The sequence below is a fragment of the Rutilus rutilus genome, assembly GCF_951802725.1.
Source record: "Rutilus rutilus genome assembly, chromosome: 1".
Classification (NCBI taxonomy): domain Eukaryota; kingdom Metazoa; phylum Chordata; class Actinopteri; order Cypriniformes; family Leuciscidae; genus Rutilus; species Rutilus rutilus.
The window spans coordinates 73,944,691-73,970,673 of NC_140209.1; the positions used below are offsets into that span (position 1 = coordinate 73,944,691).

The 25,983-nt window shown below is 36.9% G+C and overlaps 2 protein-coding genes across 2 annotated transcripts in view; both read left to right on the forward strand.

Moving 5' to 3' along the window:
- Positions 1 to 25,983, forward strand: part of LOC311305800 (uncharacterized protein) — a 1,224,369-nt gene that overhangs the window by 580,259 nt on the left and 618,127 nt on the right. The window lies entirely within an intron of this gene.
- The window catches only part of LOC311305912 (NLR family CARD domain-containing protein 3-like), a 33,568-nt gene continuing 12,123 nt past the window's right edge, over positions 4,539 to 25,983 (forward strand). Inside the window, exons 1-7 of the mRNA XM_084433942.1 lie at positions 4,539 to 4,727; positions 8,541 to 8,669; positions 9,272 to 9,373; positions 9,732 to 9,839; positions 10,086 to 10,170; positions 10,448 to 10,643; positions 10,738 to 12,568. Of these exons, the coding sequence (XP_084290068.1) occupies positions 8,611 to 8,669; positions 9,272 to 9,373; positions 9,732 to 9,839; positions 10,086 to 10,170; positions 10,448 to 10,643; positions 10,738 to 12,568 (2,381 nt within the window). The 5' untranslated portion in view covers positions 4,539 to 4,727; positions 8,541 to 8,610. The remainder of the gene's footprint in view (positions 4,728 to 8,540; positions 8,670 to 9,271; positions 9,374 to 9,731; positions 9,840 to 10,085; positions 10,171 to 10,447; positions 10,644 to 10,737; positions 12,569 to 25,983) is intronic.

Below are 25,983 nucleotides of genomic sequence, written 5' to 3' on the forward strand. Positions count from 1 at the left end.
CCTTGCTCACGGACACACTGTGTAATTTATTATTATTATTAATGTTGAAAACAGTTGTGTAATTTTTTTTTAGGATTGTAATAATAATAATAAATGTTTCTGGACTCTGAATTTGTTTACAGTTTCACATTACACAAAGTAAGAGTATGGTTTTGTGGGGCTTACAACTTATTTATAATACTCTTCATATAGCTCCTTTTTTACCTTTTTCAAGAGAAACTGGGGAGGCTGCTGAAGGTCCTTCTGGGGAGTGGGGTCTTTTCCCCAGGTTCTGGGATAGCTGCTGTGGTTGTACTGAGGGTGCTAAAAGGGACACTGACTGTCCAATTGGGGACTTCGGTGGTCCAATAAGTGCTGCTGGCGGTCCCATTGGAGCTGTTGGGGGATTAAGCAGGGCAGCAGAGGGAAAGATTTTTAGTGAATAATGACTTAAATTTCAGTTTTGTTTGTCTACTATATGATAGAGCGGCACAATTACTTGTTAAAAGATTGTGATCTCGATTCAAACACCCACGTGATCTTATTTCTAAATGACAGTGATTCTGAGCAGTTGCCATGTATCGGTATGAACATATATGCTCTATATAAATGATGTATGAACATATATGCTCTGATAATATAGTGTATAGGTTATATGCTGTTATAAAATAAATACATTTTCTGTATTCAGATATAACTTTTTTTTTTTAGGTAGGCCTACAAATAAAATGACAAAATGTAGATATTAAAAGACATTTATATTAAATGTAATATTACAAAACAACACATTCATGAATTGAACCAATTTGGAATTATTAAACAACTTTACAAAAATATTGACATTCATAAAAAAATAATAATAATAATATTACAAGACCTTGTACTCAACAGAACAGATATTACTTTACCCTCTGAGAGGAGGTCAGATAAATAAAATAGGTTTGAAAGCAGTGAGGCTTGTCTTAAGTGAGACCACACTATGGATACGAGGCCTCCACACACCAGAGCCATAGAGAGAAAGAGTTGCGACACTCCCATAGACCTCCGTTGTAAAAAATGGCGGCGCTTTTAACCGCCTACTTCCGGGATATGAAGATCGGAATAGTTCCAAACACTGTCATTTGGGCGTTGGACACCATTCACTTACATTGCTGCGCGTCGAGTTGTTCCAGAGTTAAGTTGCTGAAATATCGACCTCTTTTGAATTGTCAACTGTCTATATTGTTTCAGAGGCCCTTTGCGATGCTTATACTGGTCTTCATTTGTACATGCACAGCGTAATTATTTATATTTTATGTTGGTTGTTTCAACCAATTTTCAAGCACTGCCTGCTAGCTAGTTAGCTAGCGCGACTTCGTCAGCTAAGAGTTCGGTAATGAATCGCTGCCACCTTTATAGCAACTTTTATTTAATTAATTTTTTTGGGGATATACTAACTTTTCATTATGTTTTATTGTCTTGAGTGAAGCAGCTTGTGAGAACAATGCTGGACCTCTAGGATTGTTATGGCCATCACCAGTCCGGTCTGTTTCATGGATCACCTGCCCCTGGTTTTTGTTTTTCTTGTTCACACACACTCACACAAGCACACATTTTTGTTGTCTGTCATTGTTTAATAAAAAATATTTTATTTGAAAACCTTCATTTGTATCAGCCATGCTTACATTCGTTTTTAATCTGTTATAGTTTTGATAATGTGTATGGCTTAATCTTAAAATAATATTCTCTTAACATGATCATGTTTCACGTTGTGGTCCTGGGGGTGGCCACTTTCATCAGAAGAAGTGAGCTAGCTTCTAAGCGATTTCTGAACGGACCGCCACGGCAGACCTCTTTGCGTGATCACGAAGGTAGGCTAATGGCTGAATCAAAATTTATAAACAAAATCACGGAAATCAATAGCCTAATACAGCCCAGTTGTGCTAAAATAAATATCATGAGACGTCTATCAGATGAATGATATGGAAAAGTTAAGTTAGAGCCGCTAAAGCCAGTGCTACTACCCATGCGAACATGAACACTACGCTTTTCCCTCCAAAAATATAGCCTAAAACTTATCTCCAAATGCAAAATTGACATTAACAAAATGCAATAATGCAATAACAGCTGAAAAAGTACTTGGGTGTGTGTTTTATTTTATATTTACCGTTCAATAATGCAATTGCTGCTGTCTGTCCCATAGAACAACATGACAGCCAGCGTATGTTTTGGAACTATTGGGGCTTACATGAACCACGTGACAGCCATAGCGGCGACATCAAAGAGTGTCGCAACTCTTTCTCTCTATGGCTCTGCCACACACGATAACGTCCTCTAGAAACTGTGTATACTGATTCTGAAACTCTTTAACTGCATTCTCCTCACGACTGTTAAAATAACAACAAACATCTTCACAGAAAGTGCTCTCCTTGCTTTCACTGTTGCAGACAATGACTGACACCATGTATTGCTAGCACTTCTCTTACTGCTTTCTCTCGAGACAAAGTGCTTGTTGTATTCCTCATTTGTTAGTCAGCTAGAGTTAGGGTCAGGTCAGGGTCAGGGTCAGGTCAGGGTTAGGGAGAGGTACTGGTCCACCACATCCAGATGCTGATAGCACCTCTGCTTCATACCATGAACATGCATAAACATGAACAAACATAGATAGACAAACTCATCAACACTCTTGACTTGTGTCACTGTCCCTTGAATGTGGTTTAAGCTTTCCCTCACAATCAGATTTAATGTGTGGGCAAAGCATGGCAAGTGCTTCCATTCAGCTTTCCGGAAAGCTGCTTTCATGTTGCTGGCATTGTCAGTAACACAAGCAACCACTTTGTTTGAGATTCCCACTCTTCACACATCTTTTTAAGTTCGGCTGCCAGGTTGTCAGCAGTATGTCGGTCAGTGAATGAAAAGCAATCAAGAAGAGGTGATGAAAGAGTAAAATGTTCATCGATAAAATGACAAGTGACTGCCATAAAACTTGTAGTTGTCCGAGACGTCCAGGTATCAGTCGTCAGACACACAGCAGAGGCATTGCTGACTTTCACCTTCACCTCTTCTTTAATTCTGCTGTAGAGCTGTGGCATCAGAGTGTTTGATATAGTCTTTCGGTTCGGTAAAATGATGGATCAATTGCCTTCTAGAATCTTCTAAATCCAGTGTCACTGACGATTGAAAAAGGTTGAAAACCCAGTGCAATCATTTTAGATAACTCCTCATCCACTTTGCTTTGTTTGACAGGGCCAATTGGTGTTCTCACAAAGCTTGTCATCTAACTCTGTCTCGTCCTTTGGACACTGGTGTCAGATGAGGACGCAGTAGAGGCCGTAACAGAGGAGACAGCAGCCGTAGAAGCACGACTACCTCAGGCTTATAAAAAAAAAGAAAAAAACTGAACTTCCGACATTGTCTATTTACTGTGTTTTTTGCCAAGTGCAACACAGTCAGTGACACACTGGGATAGACTATGTGGTGCCTGCCTTTTGGGAAGTGAATTTCCCCTTGCCCTTCCATAGCTGTGCTCTCTTCTTGAGCTTTTTGTTGGCCACCCAGTAATGAGGGCATGCCTGTCTCCCAGTGGTGTTTTCAGACGAGCCACTGCTGTCGGCTGCACTCCAATGCTCGTTTGCACGCCTCTTCTCGCCATCCTCCCAGCACCTGATCCGGCAGATAGCTGTGCTCTCTTCTTGAGCTTTTTGCTTTGGGATTGCCCGGATGAGCCGTCTCCAGCTGAGCAGTCGTCACTATCGCCAGCCTCGTCCACTCCTCGGCTGGGCTCTCTGGGCTCTCCGCTGCAGCTGCACAAAGGGGATCTACATCATTTAAAATAATTATATGTTTTAATGAAACTATGGCTGATTGTCTAAATGGATTAATCTAACAGCCTATCACACAGTATAAATCAACATGACAACAGTCTCCTACACAAACTCAAACAGGTATGAGGCTCTCTGTGTTTTCAGCATCTGCACACACACACACACACACACACACACACACACACACACACACACACACACACACAGAGACACAGTCTCACTGTATGAGGACACTCCACATGATCTTCATCTCTAGAGCTGCTCTTCCCCCGTTTCATCTGAGAAAAACTACTGTTAAACACACACTGAAACTGTCTGATTACATTTAAAATGAAAGTTTTTATTCATTTCAAAACACATCATATTTGATGCTACATTTGTATTCAATCATAAAACATAGAATCCAGAAAAATATAATAAAACACATTTTAGGAAGAAAAATAAAAAAATAAATGTGGGCCCTAAATTAAAAGGTAGCTGACTCTGTGGACTTTAATTGTGAACAAACAAATTATGATGATATTTTTGGCCATATCCAGCTCTATTTTTCAATTATGAATCATTTGTGTCGATTTAACAAGTTTTAAACAGGATTTAGAGATGTGATATAATATCAAAATAGAGTCCGCCCAGTGAATTTTGCCCATTTCCACCACTGGATATATGTGGTATAATATCCCGCTCCAGTGCAGTAGGTGTCGGTGTGAAACTGTTCCAAACCCTCCTGTGAAACACACGAAGAAGAGGAAAACGAAAGTAAAAGCATCTGGGCCTCGTTTATCACCGCTGCGTCGCACAGAACAGGCCCAGAGAGGCGGACGACACTTCCGACGCATAAGATGTGATTTATAAAAACAAACTTGACGGAAAATGTGCGCACCTGCACGCAAACTGTGACCTATGTGTACGAACGTGTTGGAGACGGAGCAGTTTGGCGAACCGATGGTGAGCTGGAGTTAAATGTCGTTTTGGTCGCTTTTAGACAGAGCATTTTAAGAAAATTATACATATACAGAAAGATAATACAACTATAATTTCAATCACCAAGCCTGTCACATGAAGCAAACATCCATCCATTCCTACATGTCCGCGCCAGTGAGCGCGCTGGGCCGTTTAGTGGAACTGACGCATTAGCCTATATCTAACGCAGATGAAGGAAAACCGTACATCTTCATTATGAGTCATAATCATAAATACAGTGCATGCTCACAATAACAGTTTAAATAAATAAAATAATGATTTAAAATGTTTTACTTCTGATATAAACATTTAGATTATATATAATCGATAACGGACGAACTGTTTTATAAGTCTGAATTTTTTTTGGCGTACGCCATTTTTGGCTTTCGGGCGCACGTACACGTACACAGGATCCTACGCACAGTTTTATAAACGAGAGCCCTGATACCCAAACCTGTTACTCACTGGATTAGATCTGATCTATGATCCAGAAAACATTTCTCCAGATTTAGCACAATGCCTCCAAATCTAATAACACTAGTATGGAAGTAAAATAATGTCAAATGTTCTTGAAACAAAAAGCCTGTTGAATTGCACTACTTGAAAAAAAATAGGCATTGCATTAACCATGCTTGCATTTTAATGCATTGTATTTTTAGGGCTTGCATTTTTATGGGCTGAAATTCAACATGGTTGAATATTTAAGCTGTGAATATTTCAATTAAAAACATTTCAAACACATTTTAATTATTAAAAATTCAATAATCCATATTCACCTTTCATATTTCACTTCCAAAATATTCAAACTGTTTAAAAATATAACCTATAATATTCAACAGGCAATTTTCTGTCCATTTTATTTCGCTTTGCAAATTCGCTTCCACAAATTCAGTGGTTCAAATTCGACAGTAAATTCAACGGAACTGCAGAAAAAAAGCAGTAGATTACCGAGATACTCTCCATCTGCTGTTACTCAACCTCACCAGCAGGTGGTGCAAAAGCGCTTGTTGTTGACGAAGACCAGCAACAGTTAGAGCAAGCCATTCATTCATAAAACTCATTTAACAGCAATGTAAATGTATTTGTGATTATTATGACGGCGGTTTTATGTTAAATTCAGTGTCTTCACGGTTACTTTCCCTGTGTAGCCTACAAGCATATTTCTCTACCGTGAACAAGATTATAATGTTATTCCCCGATGCGGATATACAGATCCAATATTACATTTTTGAGGTTGACATATATTTCTCTTGGTTGTTTAGTTGCCTTAACTTTATATTGTGGCGATGTGCTGCATGCAAGCTATTAGGGTTTCCCTCAGTACTTAAGGATTCCCCAGCTGGACATATAAAATGCTTAACGTATAGCTTAATGAACTAATTACAGTGATATAAAAGACCAAACTTGCAGGCAAGCAGATGGACTCAGAATAACGCGCAAAGTTTAATGCTGAGCGTTTCCCAGTGATAGACTGGCATAAAGTTGGCTTGACGTTGGACGTTCGCACATTTAGGGACCGTCTCTAAAGTGTACGACATAGGTATACACGTTTCTAACTTCGATAGCATTTGAATAGAACGACTTACAGTCATAAAACCAACTGTAAAGTGTTCATGTAGTGTCAGGCATAATGCGCACCCTTTGGATTTTTGATATTTATTCAAATAAATTAAAGTTTACTATTGAAGTTAGAAACGTGTATGCCAATGTTTTATGCAACTTTTGAGACGGTCCCTAAATGTGCGAATGTCCAATGTCAAGCCAATTTTACATTTATTAGGCTACATTTAGTCATTTATTTAGCAGACGCTTTTATCCAAAGCGATTTACAGTTAAACTAACAATAAGAGGACAACAATATGCAAGTGCTATGACTCTTCCCAGTTTAAGCTAATGCAATACACGTAGGCATAGCCTACTATACTATACTGTAGAGAGAGAGAGAGAGAGAGAGAGAGAGAGAGAGAAAAGATAAGAGAAAGTGTTAGTATTGATAAAGTGTTGATTTTATGCCAGTATATCACGAAACGCTCTTCATGAAACTTTGCGCGTTACGTTCATATTCTTAGTCCATCGAGCCTATATAGTAGCCTACAGCCCCAATAAGGTGCGAGTTTGGTCTTTTATATCACTGTATTAGTCCATAAACTACGTTAAGCGTTTTGTCCCGACAGAAGGGGAATCCTCGAGTGTGAGGTATTGAGAGAAAGCTGATGACATGTAGGCTACACAGGGAAAGCAACAATTAAGTTATTGAATGAAACATAAACACAGCTTTTGTGTCTTTATCATCTTTTCCGCATATATACTGACACAGATAATCATTTTCATTTTATGAATGAATGGCTTGCTCTAACTGTTGCTCTGTCTTCGTCAACAACACAAGCTTTTGCACCACCTGCTGGTGAGGTTGAGTAACAGCAGATGGAGAGTATCTCGGTAATCTACTGCTTTTCCTGCAGTTCAGTTGAATTTACTGTCGAATTTGAACCACTGAATTTGTGGAAGCGAATTTGCAAAGCGAAATAAAATGGACCGAAAATTGCCTGTTGAATATTATAGGTTGTATTTTTAAACAGTTTGAATATTTTGGAAGTGAAATATGAAAGGTGAATATGGATTATTGAATTTGTAATAATGAAAATGTGTTTGAAATGTTTTTAATTGAAATATTCACAGCTTAAATATTCAACCATGTTGAATTTCAGCCCATAAAAATGCAAGCCCTAAAAATACAATGCATTAAAATGCAAGCATGGTTAATGCAATGCCTATTTTTTTTCAAGTAGTGCAATTCAACAGGCTTTTTGTTTCAAGAACATTTGGCATTATTTTACTTCCATACACTAGCGGCCATTTATGTGTTTAATCCACAATCCATCGAGACCAGCAAGATATTCTGAGAACGACGCGCGCGGACTGACAACAAGCGTTACTGAGTTTAAAATACTTATAAATTCATATAATTATTATTATTAATACATTCTCCATTAAAGTCATTTGTAATTATTAGGAACTTTGTATATAAAGCGTGATTTAAATGTGAAGTTACAGAAGGCTGTTCTTCTGCTACTCCGAACAGACGAAGAATCTGCCAGAAATTACAATCTTTTGAAGTTAAAACATGTAGTTTTATTGAGAAAGGTTTATTGAAAACGAATATGTTTCTGAAAGTTTTCCCCCATTTCCTCTTCAGTTTTAGGCTGTTGTTTTTGTGATGTGAAATCGAAAGTATTTTTGAAGCAGACATTTACAGTAGACAGACAGATGAAGCCTGACGTCAGTGAACAACAATCTGCTGTTATTAAACTGAATATCTCAGTTCAAATATAGCAATTATGGTTAGTAGTTATACAGTATGTCTATTATAATTATGCTTTTACTCAATCAGTTATTTTAGGATCATTTGAAAGTAATGAAATCAATCATCATTGTGAACTTGAAGTAATGATTAAATGACAAACGATTCAACAATTAATAAAGATTGGGTAAATCTGATTGTAAAATGATATTAAACTGTAATAGAGAATATAACAAATCAGCTTCAATTTTCCCACTCAAAGTTTTAAACACAATTTCTGTTCCCCAATGAATTAATATTAAGAGTCAGTTAAACTCATTAAACAATCAGAAATGATTAAGACCATTCGGTTATTTTACATGGCAATATATTTGTCTGTAACTCACTTTATTTTATATATTGTTTTTGCTGTTGCTGTTGTTGATGATAACTCCGCATTCTTCATTATTGTCTTAAATAAGATGTTCTTCATCTGTGTAAAATGGTGTCATTTCCAGGTGATGCTGAAGGATTGAGTGTTTCCAGAAAGCAGTGCTGATCAGTTTTCAGTGTCAGTTTAGCTGCAGTATGTCAGAGGAAAGAGGAAAGGACTCTCTCTCTCAGATGAGTCTCTCAGAGAAACACAGGTAAGACTGCGTCTGTTTTCATCAGTTTAAACTCCACTGGACTTTGTGTTTCCTTGTCAATAACACAACTTTAAGCATATTTGCACATGCTTTGCACAATTTCTATTTTTAACTTCTTAAATGAACTCTGACATTGTCTAGAAAGCCCTGTTTGCCCTATAGAAAATATCACAGTTAATAATTTGTTAATAACCTTCTATCTAGACGCTGAATTAATCCAAATAAATGACTTCAGTTTTTAGATCATACAATTACTGACAGACATTAGGAAACAACTATACACTTAATTTAATTCAAGTATGCTAACACAACTGTGTCACACAGACATTTCTGCTCTCTATTTCTGTCAATAAACAAAAACTTGAAATGTTCTCATAAATAAGAGTGAAGTATTTTTTAACATATTAAATCTCTCTCATATATATTAAAGAAATCGTTAAACTAATGTGAGCCAGTAAAATAAAATAGTAGTTAACAATAAAACAGTAAATTGTGTGAGTGTGTGTATTTCTGTGGAGGATTAGATTAAGACACAGATGTGTTTCACACACAGTTGATCCTCCTTTACTAAAGTGTTTTCTCTCTGTTCTTTGTGTCATCAGTGTAAGATCAGGCTCACATGTGTCCAGCTCTGTGTCTCTGAAGAGTGATCAGTCTAAAGGTCATGGACCATTCTTCAGTGAGAAAACACCATCTAATAAAAGGTATTTTGTGTGTTTACATTGCATTATATTGTTGTATTATTTGTCTACAGTGGTGTATATGAATGAACTTGACTGAATGAAACAATAAGTCTCAATAAAACTCAGTTCCTGAGAACCTTATGAAACTCATTCCAGTAACACAATTACACAGGCAGCCACAAGGAGACACAAATACACTATGGAAAATAGATCATGAAACTAAACATGTATATATGTTTATCCATCCGACTGTAGTCATAAATGGACAAATGCACAGCTATACTGCATTTAATTACTATTTGCAACATTAAACCTTTTCAAATGAGACTAAAGTATCTCCTGTAGTAAAGTGTTTTCTCTCTGTTCTTTCTGTCATCAGTGTAAGATCAGGCTTACATGTGTCCAGCTCTGTGTCTCTGAAGAGTGATCAGTCTAAAGGTGGAGATCCACCAAACTTCAGTGAGAAAACACCATCATCTAATAAAAGGTATTTCATAAGTTTCTAATTTTTTGTCACACGTTGTCTGTGTTTAAAAGTTGTATCAGCGAATACCAATCATGAAACATTTTTAGATCCAATATTTATCATTATTTATCATTGAATCATTTATCATGATATTTATCATTGAATACTCTGATAAATATTTATCAGAGCATTCACAGCTAATGCTTTTTCTCTTTCTGTGAAATTTTGCCTGGAAAATCAGTATTTATTTGATTTATTTGATTACAGGCTTCAATATGAGACATTAGACTCAGACGTTCAGACTCACAGGAACCACGAGAATTTCAAAGACAATCTTCTAGGAATCTTCCAAGTAGGAAAACACATTTTTATAAATGTTTAATATTCTAACAAACAAATATGTTATTGAACAAAGACATTTTATTGAATTCCTCCAGATCCATTTTTTCCTTTGAAGCACTTATATATTTTTTATTTTTCTATCTGTTAAAAATATCAGCTGGTTAACATGTTAGTCTTTTAACTGGATTTTTTTTATAGATATTATAGTTATTGAATAAATTGTGTTGACAAAATGTAGATGTGCAATTTGGTTTAAATTGTGTCTTTTTTCTTACTTTTGTTTGTAGGATCTTGAGAGCAAAATAATCACGTTTCTGAAGAATGAGCTGGAGAAGTTTAAGAAAATATTACAAAAGGAGAACACACAACACTTTGTGAAGGACTTTAATGAGAACAGATCCAGTATCAAAGAATCAGCTCTTGATCTCACACTACATTACCTGAGAGAGATGAAGCAAGATGAAGATGCTGATATTCTAGAAGGTTAGAGACTCATGATCATCTGTCAGATTGTCTCTTATAAATGTAGAAGAGAAAATTATAATATCTAATATCTATTTTCTGTTCCTGTGTTTAGGTGAGCTGCTCTTCATTCCTCAGCTGAAATCTGGCCTAAAGAAGAAGTATCAATGTGTGTTTGAAGGAATTGCGAAGCAAGGTGACTCCACACTTCTGAATAACATCTACACAGATCTCTATATCACTCAGGGTGGCAGTGAACAGGTCAATACTGAACATGAGGTGAGACAGATTGAAGTTGCTTCCAGGCGTCATGAAGCACAAGAGAAACAGGTTAAATGCACAAATTTGTTTGAAGCTTCTGAACAAGACAAGAAGATCCGAACTGTACTGACAAAAGGAGTCGCTGGCATCGGGAAATCAGTCTCTGTGCAAAAGTTTGTTCTGGACTGGGCTGAAGGAAAAGAAAATCAAGATATCCGCTTCATATTTCCTCTTCCATTCAGAGAGATGAACTTAATGGAGAAAGAAAAACTGAGTTTGATGGACCTTATAACTAAATTTTTCCCAGAGACAAAAGGACTGAACCTTACAAGAAGGAATCAATTCAAAGTGCTGTTCATCCTTGATGGACTGGACGAATGTCGCCTTCCTCTGAAGTTTGATTGTAATGAGACGTGGCGTGATGTATCGTCACCAGCCTCTCTGGATGTTCTCCTAACGAACCTCATGAAGGGAAATCTGCTTCCTTCTGCTCTCATCTGGATCACCACCAGACCAGCAGCTGCCAGTAAGATTCCTCCTGACTGTATCGACCGGCTGACAGAGATACGAGGATTCAGTGACGCACAGAAGCAAGAGTACTTCAAAAAAAGATTCACCGATGAGAATCCGGCCAACATAATCCTAGATCACATTAAACAATCAAAGAGTCTCTTTATCATGTGCCACATCCCAGTCTTCTGCTGGATATCAGCCACGGTTCTCCAGAACATTCTGGAGGAGGAAATAAATAATGATGTGAAAAACACTCAGGCTGATGCGATCTCTAAAACACTGCAGGAATCAAACACAGAAGACACTCCCAAGACTCTGACACAAATGTACACACACTTTCTCCGCTTCCAGATCCAGCAGAGCCGCCGAAAGTATGATGGAGAATACGCACCAGATGTTTCCTGGGATAAAGATGCCATCCTTTCACTGGGGAAACTGGCATTTCATCAGCTGGAAAGAAACAACCTGATCTTCTATGACACAGACCTGGAAGCCTGTGGTATTGACGTCTATAAGGCATCAGTGTACTCAGGCATGTGTACCCAGATCTTTAAGGAGGAAACAGGGATCGTTCTTGGTACCATGTACTGCTTTGTTCACTTGAGCATTCAAGAGTTTATTGCAGCCCTTTATGCACATCTGTTTCTAGACATCAACAAGACAAGTGTGTTTGATCATGAGTCTACAGAACAGGAAAACAGAAATGAAACCATGATTGATTTTCTCAAGACTGCAGTGGACAAGGCGCTCGAGAGTGACAATGGACACCTGGACCTTTTCCTTCGCTTCCTCCTCGGTCTGTCACTCCAGTCCAATCGACGACTCTTACGAGGTCTGTTGACACAGCAAGACGGCAATGACCAGAGCAACAAGGAAATAGTTCAGTACATCAAGCAGAAATTAGAAGATGATCTTCCTGCAGAGAGATCCATCAATCTGTTCTACTGTCTGAATGAACTGAACGACCAAACTCTGGTGAAGGAGATTCAGACCCACCTTGGCAGAGGAAGTCTCTCATCTGGTGACCTTTCACCTGCCCAGTGGTCTGCTTTAGCCTTTGTGTTGTTGACATCAGAGGAGGAGCTGGAGGAGTTTGAGCTTCAGAAATTCAAGAAATCAGACGAGTGTCTCATTAGATTATCGGCAGTCATCAAAACCTCCAGAAGAGCTCTGTAAGTATTTTAATATATTTTGTCATGTTTTGCTCTCATCTGAAAAATGTTTTTATCTACATTACTCTATAGTGATTCCTCATCATGAACATGAACTTATCCCTGTAAAGCCTGACATATGAAATAATAGTCTGAATTTTTTTTTTGTGTGGAGACAGTTTATCAAACCTTTAGACAAAATATAAAAGACCATGGAAAAATCAGGGCTCGAGACTAACGGCGTCCTATCGTCCTGGGGACGATAGAAAATGTGTTTAGGACGAACAGAAATATTCTCCAGGACGCCTACAGGACGAAAGACATTTTTGTATGTGTGTTCATTTATTACTAGCCTATTAGGGTAACTTACTTCGAAAATGCAAAAATTAACCGACCAAGCGCTGACTACAACGGAGCGCGTCTTCTCATGCTGTTACTATAGTTACTATCACTGGCCGGCTACTCACCCGGAGACTTGTTTCGCGGTACATCTATCACATGGCTTATTTTCACAGATGAAAACGAGACGATAACTAAATAAAAATTAGTTTTGAATGACAAAAACTATGACGAAAATCTATTGATATTTTCAACGATATTTTAATTGATATTTAACTATCAACGAATAAAAACTAGACAAAAATGTTAGATAGTGACGATTTGGGAAGCTTTGTGGTAGATGCGCACATTTGTACTGTAACGTGCTGATCTACCCAGCGGCACACGGGTTGACATGCGCTGCATGTCTCATAAAACGTTAAAAAAATGTAAACGTCTGGGAGAATGAGTAGAGCAGAATAAGAGTGACGACGCAAAAAAGATCTCTATTCGGTACGGTTTTCTGTGCGCACACACCCGACCCGAAGCATGCAGCCATGCACATAGACAGCGCGCGAGTACTGAATTGAGCTCTCTTTCGTGTCTGAATGGACAAATACACACAACATTATGTTGAAATGTCCGTTTTGAAGAGTATTCACGTAAACTATGTTGGTTATGTCTTAAACAGTTTTCAGTGCAATTGGATCCGCATGTCATTGGACATGATCCGACATCTTAAAGTGACAGTGGGTAATAAACCTATTGCGGTCTGTGTCCTTAATATTGATCAAGCAACAAAAGAAAAAGAGAAAAGCATTCACTGCTCGTTAATAACTTTAAGGATTCATTATATTTAATTCATACAAATAAATATGTCTGCTGCTTGAAATAATAAAGAATGATGATATTTTTGAGATATGTTGTCACCAGTATTTATTTATTATTTTTTAATCCAACCAACTCAACCAACTCAAAAACGTTTTGAGCTGTTTGTATTTTTGTAAAAAAAGTAAAAAAAAAAGAAAAAGGAAACCAAAGATTTGTTCTGCATGAATACAAAAAAGCATTTAACTCCTGTTATTTTTTATTAAATCTGTTTTTTACCTGTTTACAGATAACTACTTTGAATGGAGCTAAATAAATATAATAATATATATCATAAACATTTTAATGGTGTTTTTATTATGTGACTAACAACTATAGATGATAATAACAAAGTGCAGAAACAACATGTTTATTTTGGGACGGTTGACGTTCACTTTAGGACGGTTCAAATTGTTTTCAGGACGGTTCCAGGACGGAGGTGAAAAAAGTTAGTCTGGAGCCCTGAAAAATGTTTGCATGTTTTGTATCAATATGATACACCAGACTGTTATGACTTATATAGAATTATATATTAGCTCATACTCATACTTGAGGGGAAAAAAAGTACATATTTTATTCATATACCCAAACTGGGGGAAAGAATAATTTGGTACAGATGTTTTTTATATTGCTAAAATGAAAGATGAAATTCTGAAAGGTTATAACATAAAACATTGATATTTTTATAAAACAGGCTACTTAAATAAAGTACACATACATTATCGGTTGTTACTGTATCTCCCAATAATTTTAAATTTTAAATGCTAAGTTTATGTAAAAAGTGTTTATGTAAAAAATGTACATGAATGTGCATTTTAATTAGTGGTGCACGATATATCGGCCGCTGATATAATATCGGCCGATATGGTCATTTTTTTACACATCGGTATCGTTCCGATGTCAAAATAGGGCCGATGTGAACAGGCTGATAGTCATTCCTGTGTATTTGACGTGTGAAGTTGAAGATGAAGATGAAGTTGACGATGCTGACTCGTGATCTTCGCAGTAGTGAACGCGCCTGAGAGAAATGCACATTTCATACGGATGACATAAGCAGAGAACAGTCTGTTTTCTTTCATTTTGAATTGTTCTGTTTAAAAGTACACATTTCAAGCTTTCTATATATGTGGTTTTGGTTCATTTATGAGACAAGCTCCAGGTTCATGCGCTGGCGTGTCGTGATTAAATATTTTCTATTTACTTCTTATTTTTTAAATCCAGGCAATTGGTTGATGAAACATTGATCAAAATTAAGATACAATTAAAACAAAACGAAATAAAATTTAAAGACAGGCTTTGTGCTTTCTGTTTGAGGTCGCTGTGAAAGTTTTACAGCCGTCTTTTAGTGCCGCTTTCAGAGCGCTCGCGTCCGTAATGGAGAACTGTCCCGTCCATAACATTTTTTTTTTTTTTTGAAATAAATTTCTAAATAAATGCGACTTATAGTCCAGTGCGACTTATATGTTTTTTTCCTCTTCATGACGCATTTTTTGACTGACCGTTTCTTGACTCGTATATATTCGAATACATTGCTTGATATTTGATACCCGTTCGAATTAGATTTTTCTCAAAAGTGACAGCACGTTTGATTTGTTGATTAATGATAAGCGCGAGTCTGGAGAAACAGGTGTTTATTTATTCATTCTCAGTGTTGAGAAACGTAGCCTTCATGTGTTACGTTATTGTGTTAATAATAACTAAATTACCTAATTATGTTACATATATATTTTGTATGAAAACTAGCGCGTTCGTTACTTATAGATTAAAAAGTACCGTTGCGCGAGCTCTCTCTCACAAACACGGACACGCACACAGAGAGAGAACATAATTGTAAAATGAAAATTGATGGGCTAAGTTTAAATTTTGTTCTTGCTTGTTTAGTTTTTTCTGTCAAAATGTCAGAAAGCATTTTGTATTATCCATCCGTGTTTTTAAAATTCGTTAAATGACGGACGTTTTACTGTTAACACAGCTCTCATATGTCGGATTCGTCTAACTTATTCTTGATATTATTTTTAGAATAAGTGATTCGTTATGCTATTATTGGACTCCTGTCTATTCATTGTCAACTGTTTTCTATAAATATGTTTGTATTGGCTAACATTTATTCAGCTAATGCCTGTTTAAAATGTGCAATGTTCAAACGCAAAGACAGCACGTCACAAATAGAAGCCAAATATCATATTTGGATATTGGAATAATAAATTAGCAGCCTATCTTAATTGTACACAATGTTCCTATGATTTTTGTTGTTGTTGTTGTTGTTGTTGTTCCTTAATTTTAGACAAGTTGACCAGCACACATTATATGCAATGCAATATAATGCATGTGTGTTGTTGTGCATTATATTATAAAAATATGTGTTTTGGAAAATAGCTCTTTATTTGATTATCATAAAAATTTGTTTTCTATACAGAGATATCGACATCGGTAAATATTGGTATCGGCCATAGCAGCAATATTAATATCGGTTTTCGCTATCGGCCACAATTTTCACATCGGTGCATCACTAATTTTAATGCATTATTAATCTTAATTTGAATCAGTGTTTCATCAACAAATTGCCTGGATTTAAAAAATAAGAAGCAAATATAGCTGACATCAGGACTTGGAGGCACCAGAGCGATCACTGGCGTTGTCCGTGAACTGGAGCTCGTCTTATAAGTGAATCGAAACTCAGAGTAGTATAGGCTACTTGCCTCACAGACATGATGATACAAATATTTATAGAAAGCTTGAAATGTCTATTCACCTTATTCCGCCCCGCCCATTTTTACTTCTGTCCAGTACTTCCGTTGTAAACCACCTTCCGGTTTAGCGGACCCTCATTCAATTTCGAGGAGAACTGCAGAGAAGTCTCACTGATAAAATGTCACATAAGATAATTTAATTTGTGCCAAATGTGCTATGTACGTGTGTACCAACAGCACAGCAATGCACTGTTTCTCGGGGTAATTTTTAAACGACTTTTAGGTGTTTATATGACCCGTCTGCCTGTCTGATCGCAGCCCGGCCGATGTGTAGTGTTTAGCCTACATTAGCCACAAACATCTAACGTTGTAATGGTCTCACTACAGGACACATACACATGCTATACCTTGTTTGAAAGCTATGGTCCTCTAGAATTCAGTCGCTGGATTTATTTTACAGCCACTACTTGTGTTAGAGATCAAACCATAAGAAATTGCAGCTAGCAGTTAGCTAAGCTAACGTTACCCTCTTGTTCATCTAGTTGAGGCTCTACTTTCTTTCTACACCAGTTTGTGGCTATTTTTTTCTCATCTGTTGGCTATACACTGCAAATGTATCTGGTGATTAAGCAAACAAACTGTGGTGTAATAATGTTTCAAACTTTACATGTAGTAGTGTTTGTGCACATCTTCATAACTAAGTAATAGCTATTAGAAAGACACAGCTATTAAATAATTTGATTGTGGCATTGTTTCAAAAGCTTCAAGTGAAATGTACTTTAGTACGTTGCAGCAGTTGTTAATAACCATAGGCCAACGCATTTGGCTATAATATTATAGTCTATCTACTTATATCAAGACAGATAACAGATTGGACCAGGGCAAACAAAGCGCTAAGTAGCTAAACCAGGAAGTGAGATTACGCGGATGGCGCCACCCAGTGCTACTTCCGGAATAAGGTGAATATCAAACAAAACAATTCAAAATGAAAAGAAACAGTTGGCTATACTCTCAGCTTATGTAATCCGTATCGTATGAAATGTGCATTTCTCTCTAGAGGCGCGTTCACTACTGCGAACATGGCAAGTCAGCATCGTCAACCGACACTGACACAGAAAACACTAGTTTATTAACCCTCTGGGGTCTGAGGTGTTTTTGGGGTCCTTGAGATGTTCTGACATGCCCTGACATGTGTGCTTTTTTCAGTTGCTTATAAACATATTAAAGGGTTAGTTCACCCAAAAATGAAAATTCTGTCAGTAATTACTCACCCTCATGTTGTTCCAACCCCGTAAGACCTTCGTTCATCTTCGGAACACAAATTAAGATCTTTTTGATGAAATCTGAGCGCTGGATCACTCCTCCATAGACTTCTAGGAGACCGAAACTTGCTGGCCCAGAAAAGTTATTAAAGAGATCGTTAATATAGTCCAAGTGACTACAGTGGCTCAATCTTAAGTATATCAAGCGACGATGATACTTTTTGTGCGCAAAAAACAACAAAAATAACGACTTTATTCCACTATTCATTTCCTTCTCTCTGGACCTCGAGTGAGTTCACATAGTGTTTTTGCGCAGCGCGTCTGTGTTACACGTCACCACGTAGGCTCACTATTAACTATTAACAATCTCTTTAATACATTTTCTGGATCAGCAAGTTTCGGTCTCCTAGAAGTCTATGGAGGAGTGAGCCAGTGCTCAGATTTCATCAAAAATATCTTAATTTGTGTTCCGAAGATGAACAAAGGTCTTACGGGGTTGGAACAACATGAGGGTGAGTAATTACTGACAGAATTTTCATTTTTGGGTGAACTAACCCTTTAATGGCAAAGGTATAATTACACTCTATTTAGCACAAACAGGGCTACCATAATATGTGAGCAACATGTATACATGTTTTTATTTTTGTATTTATTGAAAAAAATAAAAATGAAAGTTTCTGAAATAAGGCCACAAAACACATACTAAATATGTGTCCACAAGACTTCTGAATAATGCATGTTGTCGCTGTTGAGGCAAAAACAAACAACTAACAAAACAGCATCAGGCATAAGAGACTCCATGATTCAAATTGTCCTTAAAATATATTTATTCTTGCAAGAATGTTCCCAGTCCATCCACAGTCCAGCTGCAGGCGGAGTGAGACTCAGAGCAGGGGTTGGCCAGCTTCTTTATAGTGTTCTTTTCAAAGCTATCTCCTGTCACCCACCCCAAACACAAGGAACAAAAGGGACCCCCCTTGACCCCGGGAATCCTCTCACCTCTGAAGTCCCACACACACACACCCTGCAGCTGTATCAACATCACAAAACTCAAAATACAGCAAAAGAACGCATGGCATTCTTTTGTTAAATCATTGAAAATAAAATATAGAGAAAATATCAATTTTCCATTAACAATTCCTCCTCTTTATCATTCTCTGATAAACAATTTGGTTTCATTAACATTAGGTATGATTATAACAACTTAAAAAACACCCTTGTTTCTAATTCTGCATCAAACAAAAAGAGTTGTTTCAAGTCTTTACATCACAGTTACCTTTCATATCTGATTTTTGTATACCTGATCACTCTACTTGAACTTTGAAAGAAATAAGAAAAATAAACAAATAAAAATAAAAACTTTAGGAGCAAGCAAGTAAACATTTTATCTGAAGCCGGGCTAAATGGATAAGCACTGCTACCGCATTCCCGATAAATCGGACCCTCAGTCACTCCAGTATAACTTAAAGCATAGTAAGAATAAAGGATATTATAATACCGAAAAAACGTAAATGATTATAATTTCAACTTCTGTTACTCGTACCATCTGCATAATTTTGTTCACCCTTAGGATAGACTGTACCCATTAATAACAAAATTATCAGAATAACACATACAATCATAACACTATGTATTCAGCCTTTTTTCAATTAATCACAATATTTTGTCAGGAAATGGTTTTACTTCTAAAGCTATATTTAATTAAAATCTATTTAATAAAATCTAACCAGAAAAGTTTTATAATTTGATCATTCGTTGTTCGAAATTATCCCTGACTTTTCCATTACATACCGTCTTTCTTCTTATCACCATACTTCACATTGATTAATATATCTTCTACCTGAAAACACATTTTTCTTTGCACAAGTCAAATTATTAGATTTATATCAATACTAAGCCCTAATTTGATTCAATCAAATAAAATCACAAAACTTTTCTTCAACCATTAATTGGTCAACATTTTTCTATGTTCGTTGCCCCATGGACGTTCCATCTTCACCATTTTGACACTTTGCGTGCCGTTGAAATGGTCTTTCCACCGTTGGCAAGGAGAGTTATGTTTCTAGCACATCCTTGATTCCTCACTTTATTCTTTGCGTTGGCGTATGGGGTTGCTGACGTTGGTTGGTGTAGTTTAAGGTGAGATGCTTGGACTCAGGTCTCACACTCTCCAATCATTTTCAAATCCTTACAAGATTTTCCCTTAGATCACGATCGCACCCCCACTGGAATGAGTCATTTACTGTCTGCTGTCACCTGTGAAGGCAGACCTTAAGTGATTTTGTTAGTGACCGCTTGTCTTGTCGTCCCTTTTGGTGTGACCTGTGGAATTTTCAACCTGAAACATATCATCGAATAATGTCTTGCTCATTGAATAGCACTCAGGGTCCTTTTCCCCTGAAAAACACTCAACCCACGTTGCTCATGTTAACAAAACAATACAGAATCAGTTCTGTTTGGTTCAATCCATCCTGACATCCTGCAAAATTACAATTTTAAGTTAAGCATTTGCACAGGTGTTGCACCTTTCTTTCTGACACAATAATAACCCAGGCCAGGATAACTAGTCAAATTCATTCATGGCTATTGTTTTCACTGGGCACAGTCTGCCCTGCCATTTCACTCCTGTGCTGGTTTTAGACAAGTTCTTCTAACCCCCTGGGCTTTCCTGAATGCAAATGGTCCTTCTGACCCCCTCCTGGGCTTTCCTGTCCTTCTGACCCCCCTGAAGAGTTGAAAGGCTCTTATCTGACCATTTGTTCATGTGTGTGTGTGTCTTTGCTCATGCCATGTGCGCAAAAGTCTGCATCTTCTATAAAGAAAAACAAATGTTGAGGTTATTGTCACATAGTTTTCTTTTGTCTGCTGTGCTGTCGCATCTGCCCTGGCGTTTCCTGTCGAAACAATTCTTGTTATTAGCACACTTACAGATACAAACAATGCACACAGCAATTTTGTTAGGGGGAAGAATGGCTTCTTGCAGGGTTTTTACCCAATTAAACCCAATGTCCTTCCAACATTTATCTTCCCACCTGTGCGATGGCTTTCAGCAAATGTGAACCCCTTAGTAAACCATATTTGGCAACTGTTATCATCCTCCTCTTGATGCACGAGATCTCATATGATGCATCAATTTAACATAATAAGATTCTCTTACATTTATCAGACGCTTTTATCCAAAGCGACTTACATTTCAAGGTACACATTTACATTCTTATCAGTTCTTGCTTTCCCTCGGAAATCGAACCCATGACCTTGGCGTTACAGGTGCCAAACTCTAATGTTTAAGCTACAGGAAAACTGCAATATTTGTTCATATTTATTTGGTAACATTTGTTTGGATAAAGTTTGCTAACCCAAACGTTGTCCTTCAGCCAAATTTCCTTTAGACATCTTTCTCTGCCTCTGAAATAAAAATATTACTTAAAGCCACAATTTCATCTTCTTATCAAATTGTTTTAAGGCAACGGCCCCTAGTCTCACAGCGTTTCTTGCTTTTCCGGCCTATTGTTTGGTCTCTTAAGCAACTGTCATCTACGAACATTCTCCAGGTCATCAATTGGTCAGGTCAGGTCGTGGTGTGCACACTTCGTCAACGTCAGTCGAATAACAATCTCCCCTTTTTACTATATATAACTGTTAAGGGCTCTCTGGATAATCTGATATTTACTTAGCCTACGTGTTTGTTGCTGTCAAATCTATAACTTTTTCTCAACACATGACTGACGGCTATCTACGGCTTCACAATTCTAATTTACACATCAATACTTAAACCTGTCCAGAAAGTAATTCAAATCTACTGCACATCAAAAATGACCAAAATAATAATTAACAGACAGAGTTTGATGATCAATCAACTTAAAGCTCGTCCTATGTTCTGTGTTGCCTTCTCATCAGATTGACTCACAATCCTCAGCTTACTTTCAAATTTGTCATTTGCCTTAACCAATCTATTTCCAGAGGTTAATGAAAAATGTATACACACTATTCAGACAGAATAGTTGTCCTAAACTAACACATACTGTACAAAACATGAATTAACACTCACACTCATCCCTGACTATGAACTGCTCATATTTCTTATTCATATCTTTTCTCTAAAAAGATTTAAATTTTAAATGACATTTTAACCTTACATTTTCCTGTATCTTTTATCTAATGTTTTTATGGCCTCTTAACCAGTTTCAAAGCATGTCTGTTCATTATTCATTTGATTTTGGAAAAGTCAGCTGGATTGTTTTGGTGCATAATTATTACTTTGCTTCAGCTTTCTTTGGCTGACTGATAACAGAAAGACAGACAGAGTACCATCCCAAGCAGTCACTTTCTCTCTCACTATAAGCAAATAATCTTTTCAACAGCCTCCTAGGACTGTAACTAAAATAATCATAGTCATATTCAATCCTTCTATGATCTTTTCTAAGGTTATCTTTAGTATAAATACTCAATTTACCTAACCTTTGTTTTCCAGAAAATTCTCTTGAGTCATCTTTAGCCACCACCATGTCTTATAATGGTCCTTTGTCATGTCTAATGATCTACAGGAGTCAGAACTGACACATTAGTTCAACATCAACACAATCTCTGTGTTTTCCTTGCCCATCAGGCAACTAACATTACAAAAATTTTTGTTACTGTCTCCACAACAGATAATTATTAGTTCAATGGTCTCTGCTGGCTCTTGAATGCTCATTCAGATCAGCTCTTAACCTATAATTGTCTTTTCTTCAGGGTGTTGTCCCCTGGCATAGTTGAAAATGCTTGTCAAGATGAAAAACAAGCCATACAATCAACGCAGTTTCTGGTGAGTGGTATAGGGGCTCACATTTTCTGGGGCAGACTGAACTTCTTACAGCTCATCTCGCCTCTCAATGATTTGCTGATGCTGGTGGCCTCTCCCAGTCATTCAGCGCCACTCTCATACCCATCTCACATAAAAACACCTCCATCAGGAGATGCCCAGTGTTTGTGGCGTGACCCCCCTTGTCTTAGGTTGCCCTTTTGGCCAAAAAAGATCTTACCCGTCCCTGGGGTAATCACTTCGTACACACTTGGTTACCGCTCTTTCCCATCACAGAATCTGTGACCGTTTTCTTCAACATAATCAGTTGTTTTCTGGAGCTCATAGGAAAAGGCGCATTCAAGAGTCATCAGAGCCATTCTGACCTAATAGTGTTCACAGGGAGACAGGTTAATAACAACAGTATTTAATCACTTAAATTCATTAATCATCTTAAAGGTAGCAACCTGCTTAGATTATAGTCAGTGAATTTAGATCACAATCGTACATTCAGTGTACTGTTACTTCTGTAGCCGGAGCCATCGGCCCTGTTTTATGGTGGAGGCTAAAATCAGACAAAGAAGCGGTCCTAAAATAAACTAGTCAAAAATGTCACTTCTATCATTTAAGGTCTGCATTATTATTTTAAAGACTTCTTTAAAATCATTCAGTTTTACTTTTAAAACATTTACAAATTGTCCTCTAAATTTGTCAAATCTGAACTGCCTGTAGCATGATTTGTTTTAGCTTTTCCATATCTATGAATCTTTTCAACTGAAACACTGTGCTTTACACAGGCTCAGACAACAGCTTTCAGCTGACATTGAATGAGAGAGAGACTCTTGAGGCATTCAGGACTGGTGCACTGCATTCTCATAAACTTTTAACTTCAGACTTTATCTACCATCTTTTTTTTAACTGTAGCCCATCTTAAGGTATCTTTTCCATAAATTACACGTATTGTAATTTAGACATTACAAATATCCACTCAGAATGAGTCTCTGTTGCACTGAAACTGTGGCAGTTTCAGTCACAGCACATGCCAGATTCAGATAAGCAAACCTGTTTTGGCCAAATCACATTCTTATCTTTTAAAATCAACATTAACAAGCCTTTATTTAATCAAATGCCTTTTACACATTTTACATTGAGCAACTGTTAATCCTGTAACACTGCTTCTGTTTATTTTATCTTAAAGAAATAATAAGAATTATTCTAGTTCTTAATAACGTTTAAAATTTCATTTCAATTTTAGTTGTCAGGTTTTCAATTGCCATGATTTAATACCTGACTTCAATGTTTTCTCTAGGAGTTTATCAATCTGCTTCTATGATTCAACCTTTGAGGCTGCGCTCTCTGCTTGTGATACATTTTTTTGATTATCATTATAAATCATTCATTAGATTTGTCTCTCTATATCATCTAAAACCTTATCAAAGCGTTTCATTCAAAACACAATCATTCTTTTAGTGACCGGTACTTTTTATAGTTCTTTCCTTTCAAAAGGAATTCCTTACACTTAAATCTTTCAATCTTCTTACAACTTTTAAAAGTTCCATCTATCAACTTTATTTTCTCCCTCATTTACTTTTACAGTCATACAGTGGGCATTTACAGTCACTGAATGACCACGCTGACCGCAATAAAACACTCTCTGTTATAACAGTCTTATCACTCTGATCTTTCTAACATCTCCACCCTACTTTACACCCCCGAAGAGTGTGTTCTGTTCAGGAAATGCAAACAGAGCCACTGATAAGCAGTTCTCTGTATTTTCTTTTACAGTCCCAGTTGCAAATTTAATTACAATAGCCAAATCATAATCTTTATCATATTAACATTGATCTACTTTCTAATCCATATTAACACAGACTTTTCTTTAAATTTGTGTCATTTTGGCACTTTCTTTGTTTGGAGCCAGTCAAGTTATTGTTTATCTTTCCAATCACAATCAAACTTTTACAAAACATCATCTGCAAATCTCTTCAGAGCATGAGCAGAACTGCTTACAGCATTTGCTCTCTTTTATCTCACTATTTATCAGGACTGTTCAGTTACTCTTCATACAGTATTAAAACTTTAACGTGTCATTAACTTCATCAACACTGGTTTTAAAAGCTTATTCTTCTATCAAATGGTTAGTTTGCAGATTCAACTTAAATCACAAGATTGTATTATGATTATTCAGTCCCACTTATTCTACTGTTTCACAGAAACCACAAGATTCCCTAAATCTTGTTCTCAGTCTCTAAATTACACACAGCTATCCTAGATGCTTGCACCTTCAACTCTTGTTACAAAAATATGGCAATCTATTCTTAAATACCCTTGTTCTCATAACATTAATACAATAAAGCACATTCACATCATTATTATTGGCAGAACATAAATTTTCATAAGCGACACGGAAAATCTAAATATTCTAAACGGGTTTCACAAAGTTTCTGATTAACTTTAGTCACACGTGTCTAGGGAAATTATCTCCAACCCATAATTTCCTTTATAAAACAATATATTTCCTTAAATGGCTTAATATCAACAAAATATCCAATCTTTGGACATTTTCTAATTTGATATTATCATCAACAACACTGATTACAAAACAAGTATACATTTAACATCCAGAAGCTGGTTTGAACAAGCAAGCGCTGTTGCTGTACTCCCAGCATAGCTGGACCCTTTAGGTTCAAAAGACAATCGTTTTACTTAATGAAACATTCCTTATCCTTATATCATGCCAATCCCTGTTAATCATACTCAACGCCCCATTTCCACCCAAAACTCACTTTTCACACCATTTCAACTCAACTTGACTTAATCAGGCGTTCATAAATAGTTCCATGAACTCTATCGTTCCCTACATGCCAGTTCCTTCTGTATCTGTTCTGTTCTATCTGCAATCCAACAATTCACTGTTTGTAATTTCCATCAGGAAAAACATCTTTCCCTAAATGCTAATCCTTTCTGCATTTATTTTCATTTTCTTCTATCTTCTTCAGTTCAACAAACTACTGTCTGTTCACAGTTTTACACTCATGAACAAAACTACAACAACCCTTTGTTTAACAATTTTCCGTTTCCCAATTTCTTGCATGCATTTCTGGATGTAATTTTTCCCATTTTACAGAAAAACTGGTGTAGCCTATAAAATTTTGTTCAAGCTTGCTTTGAGATGACCCCATATTGGCTGATTTCTATCTCTTCTGGATTTTCCTTCGACGCGCGTCTTACTAATCTGTCAAACATCTTCAACAGATCCGACTTTTTAACCCAAAATCGGCCAGGTTTTAGCAAATATGCTTCCTGTAATTACGGTTTACTCAAAATCTTTCCGTGAGCACTTTCTAGCGCTCGATTAGTTCACCTAATTAATCTGGTGTGGCTCTTCCGTCCACTTTTACAAGACTTCCTCAGGTTAGAGATTTTGAGTAAACCTAATTAATCAGGTGTGGCTCTTCCGTCCGTGTGGCTCTTCCGTCCACGTGTGGCTCTTCCGTCCGTGTGGCTCTTCCGTCCACG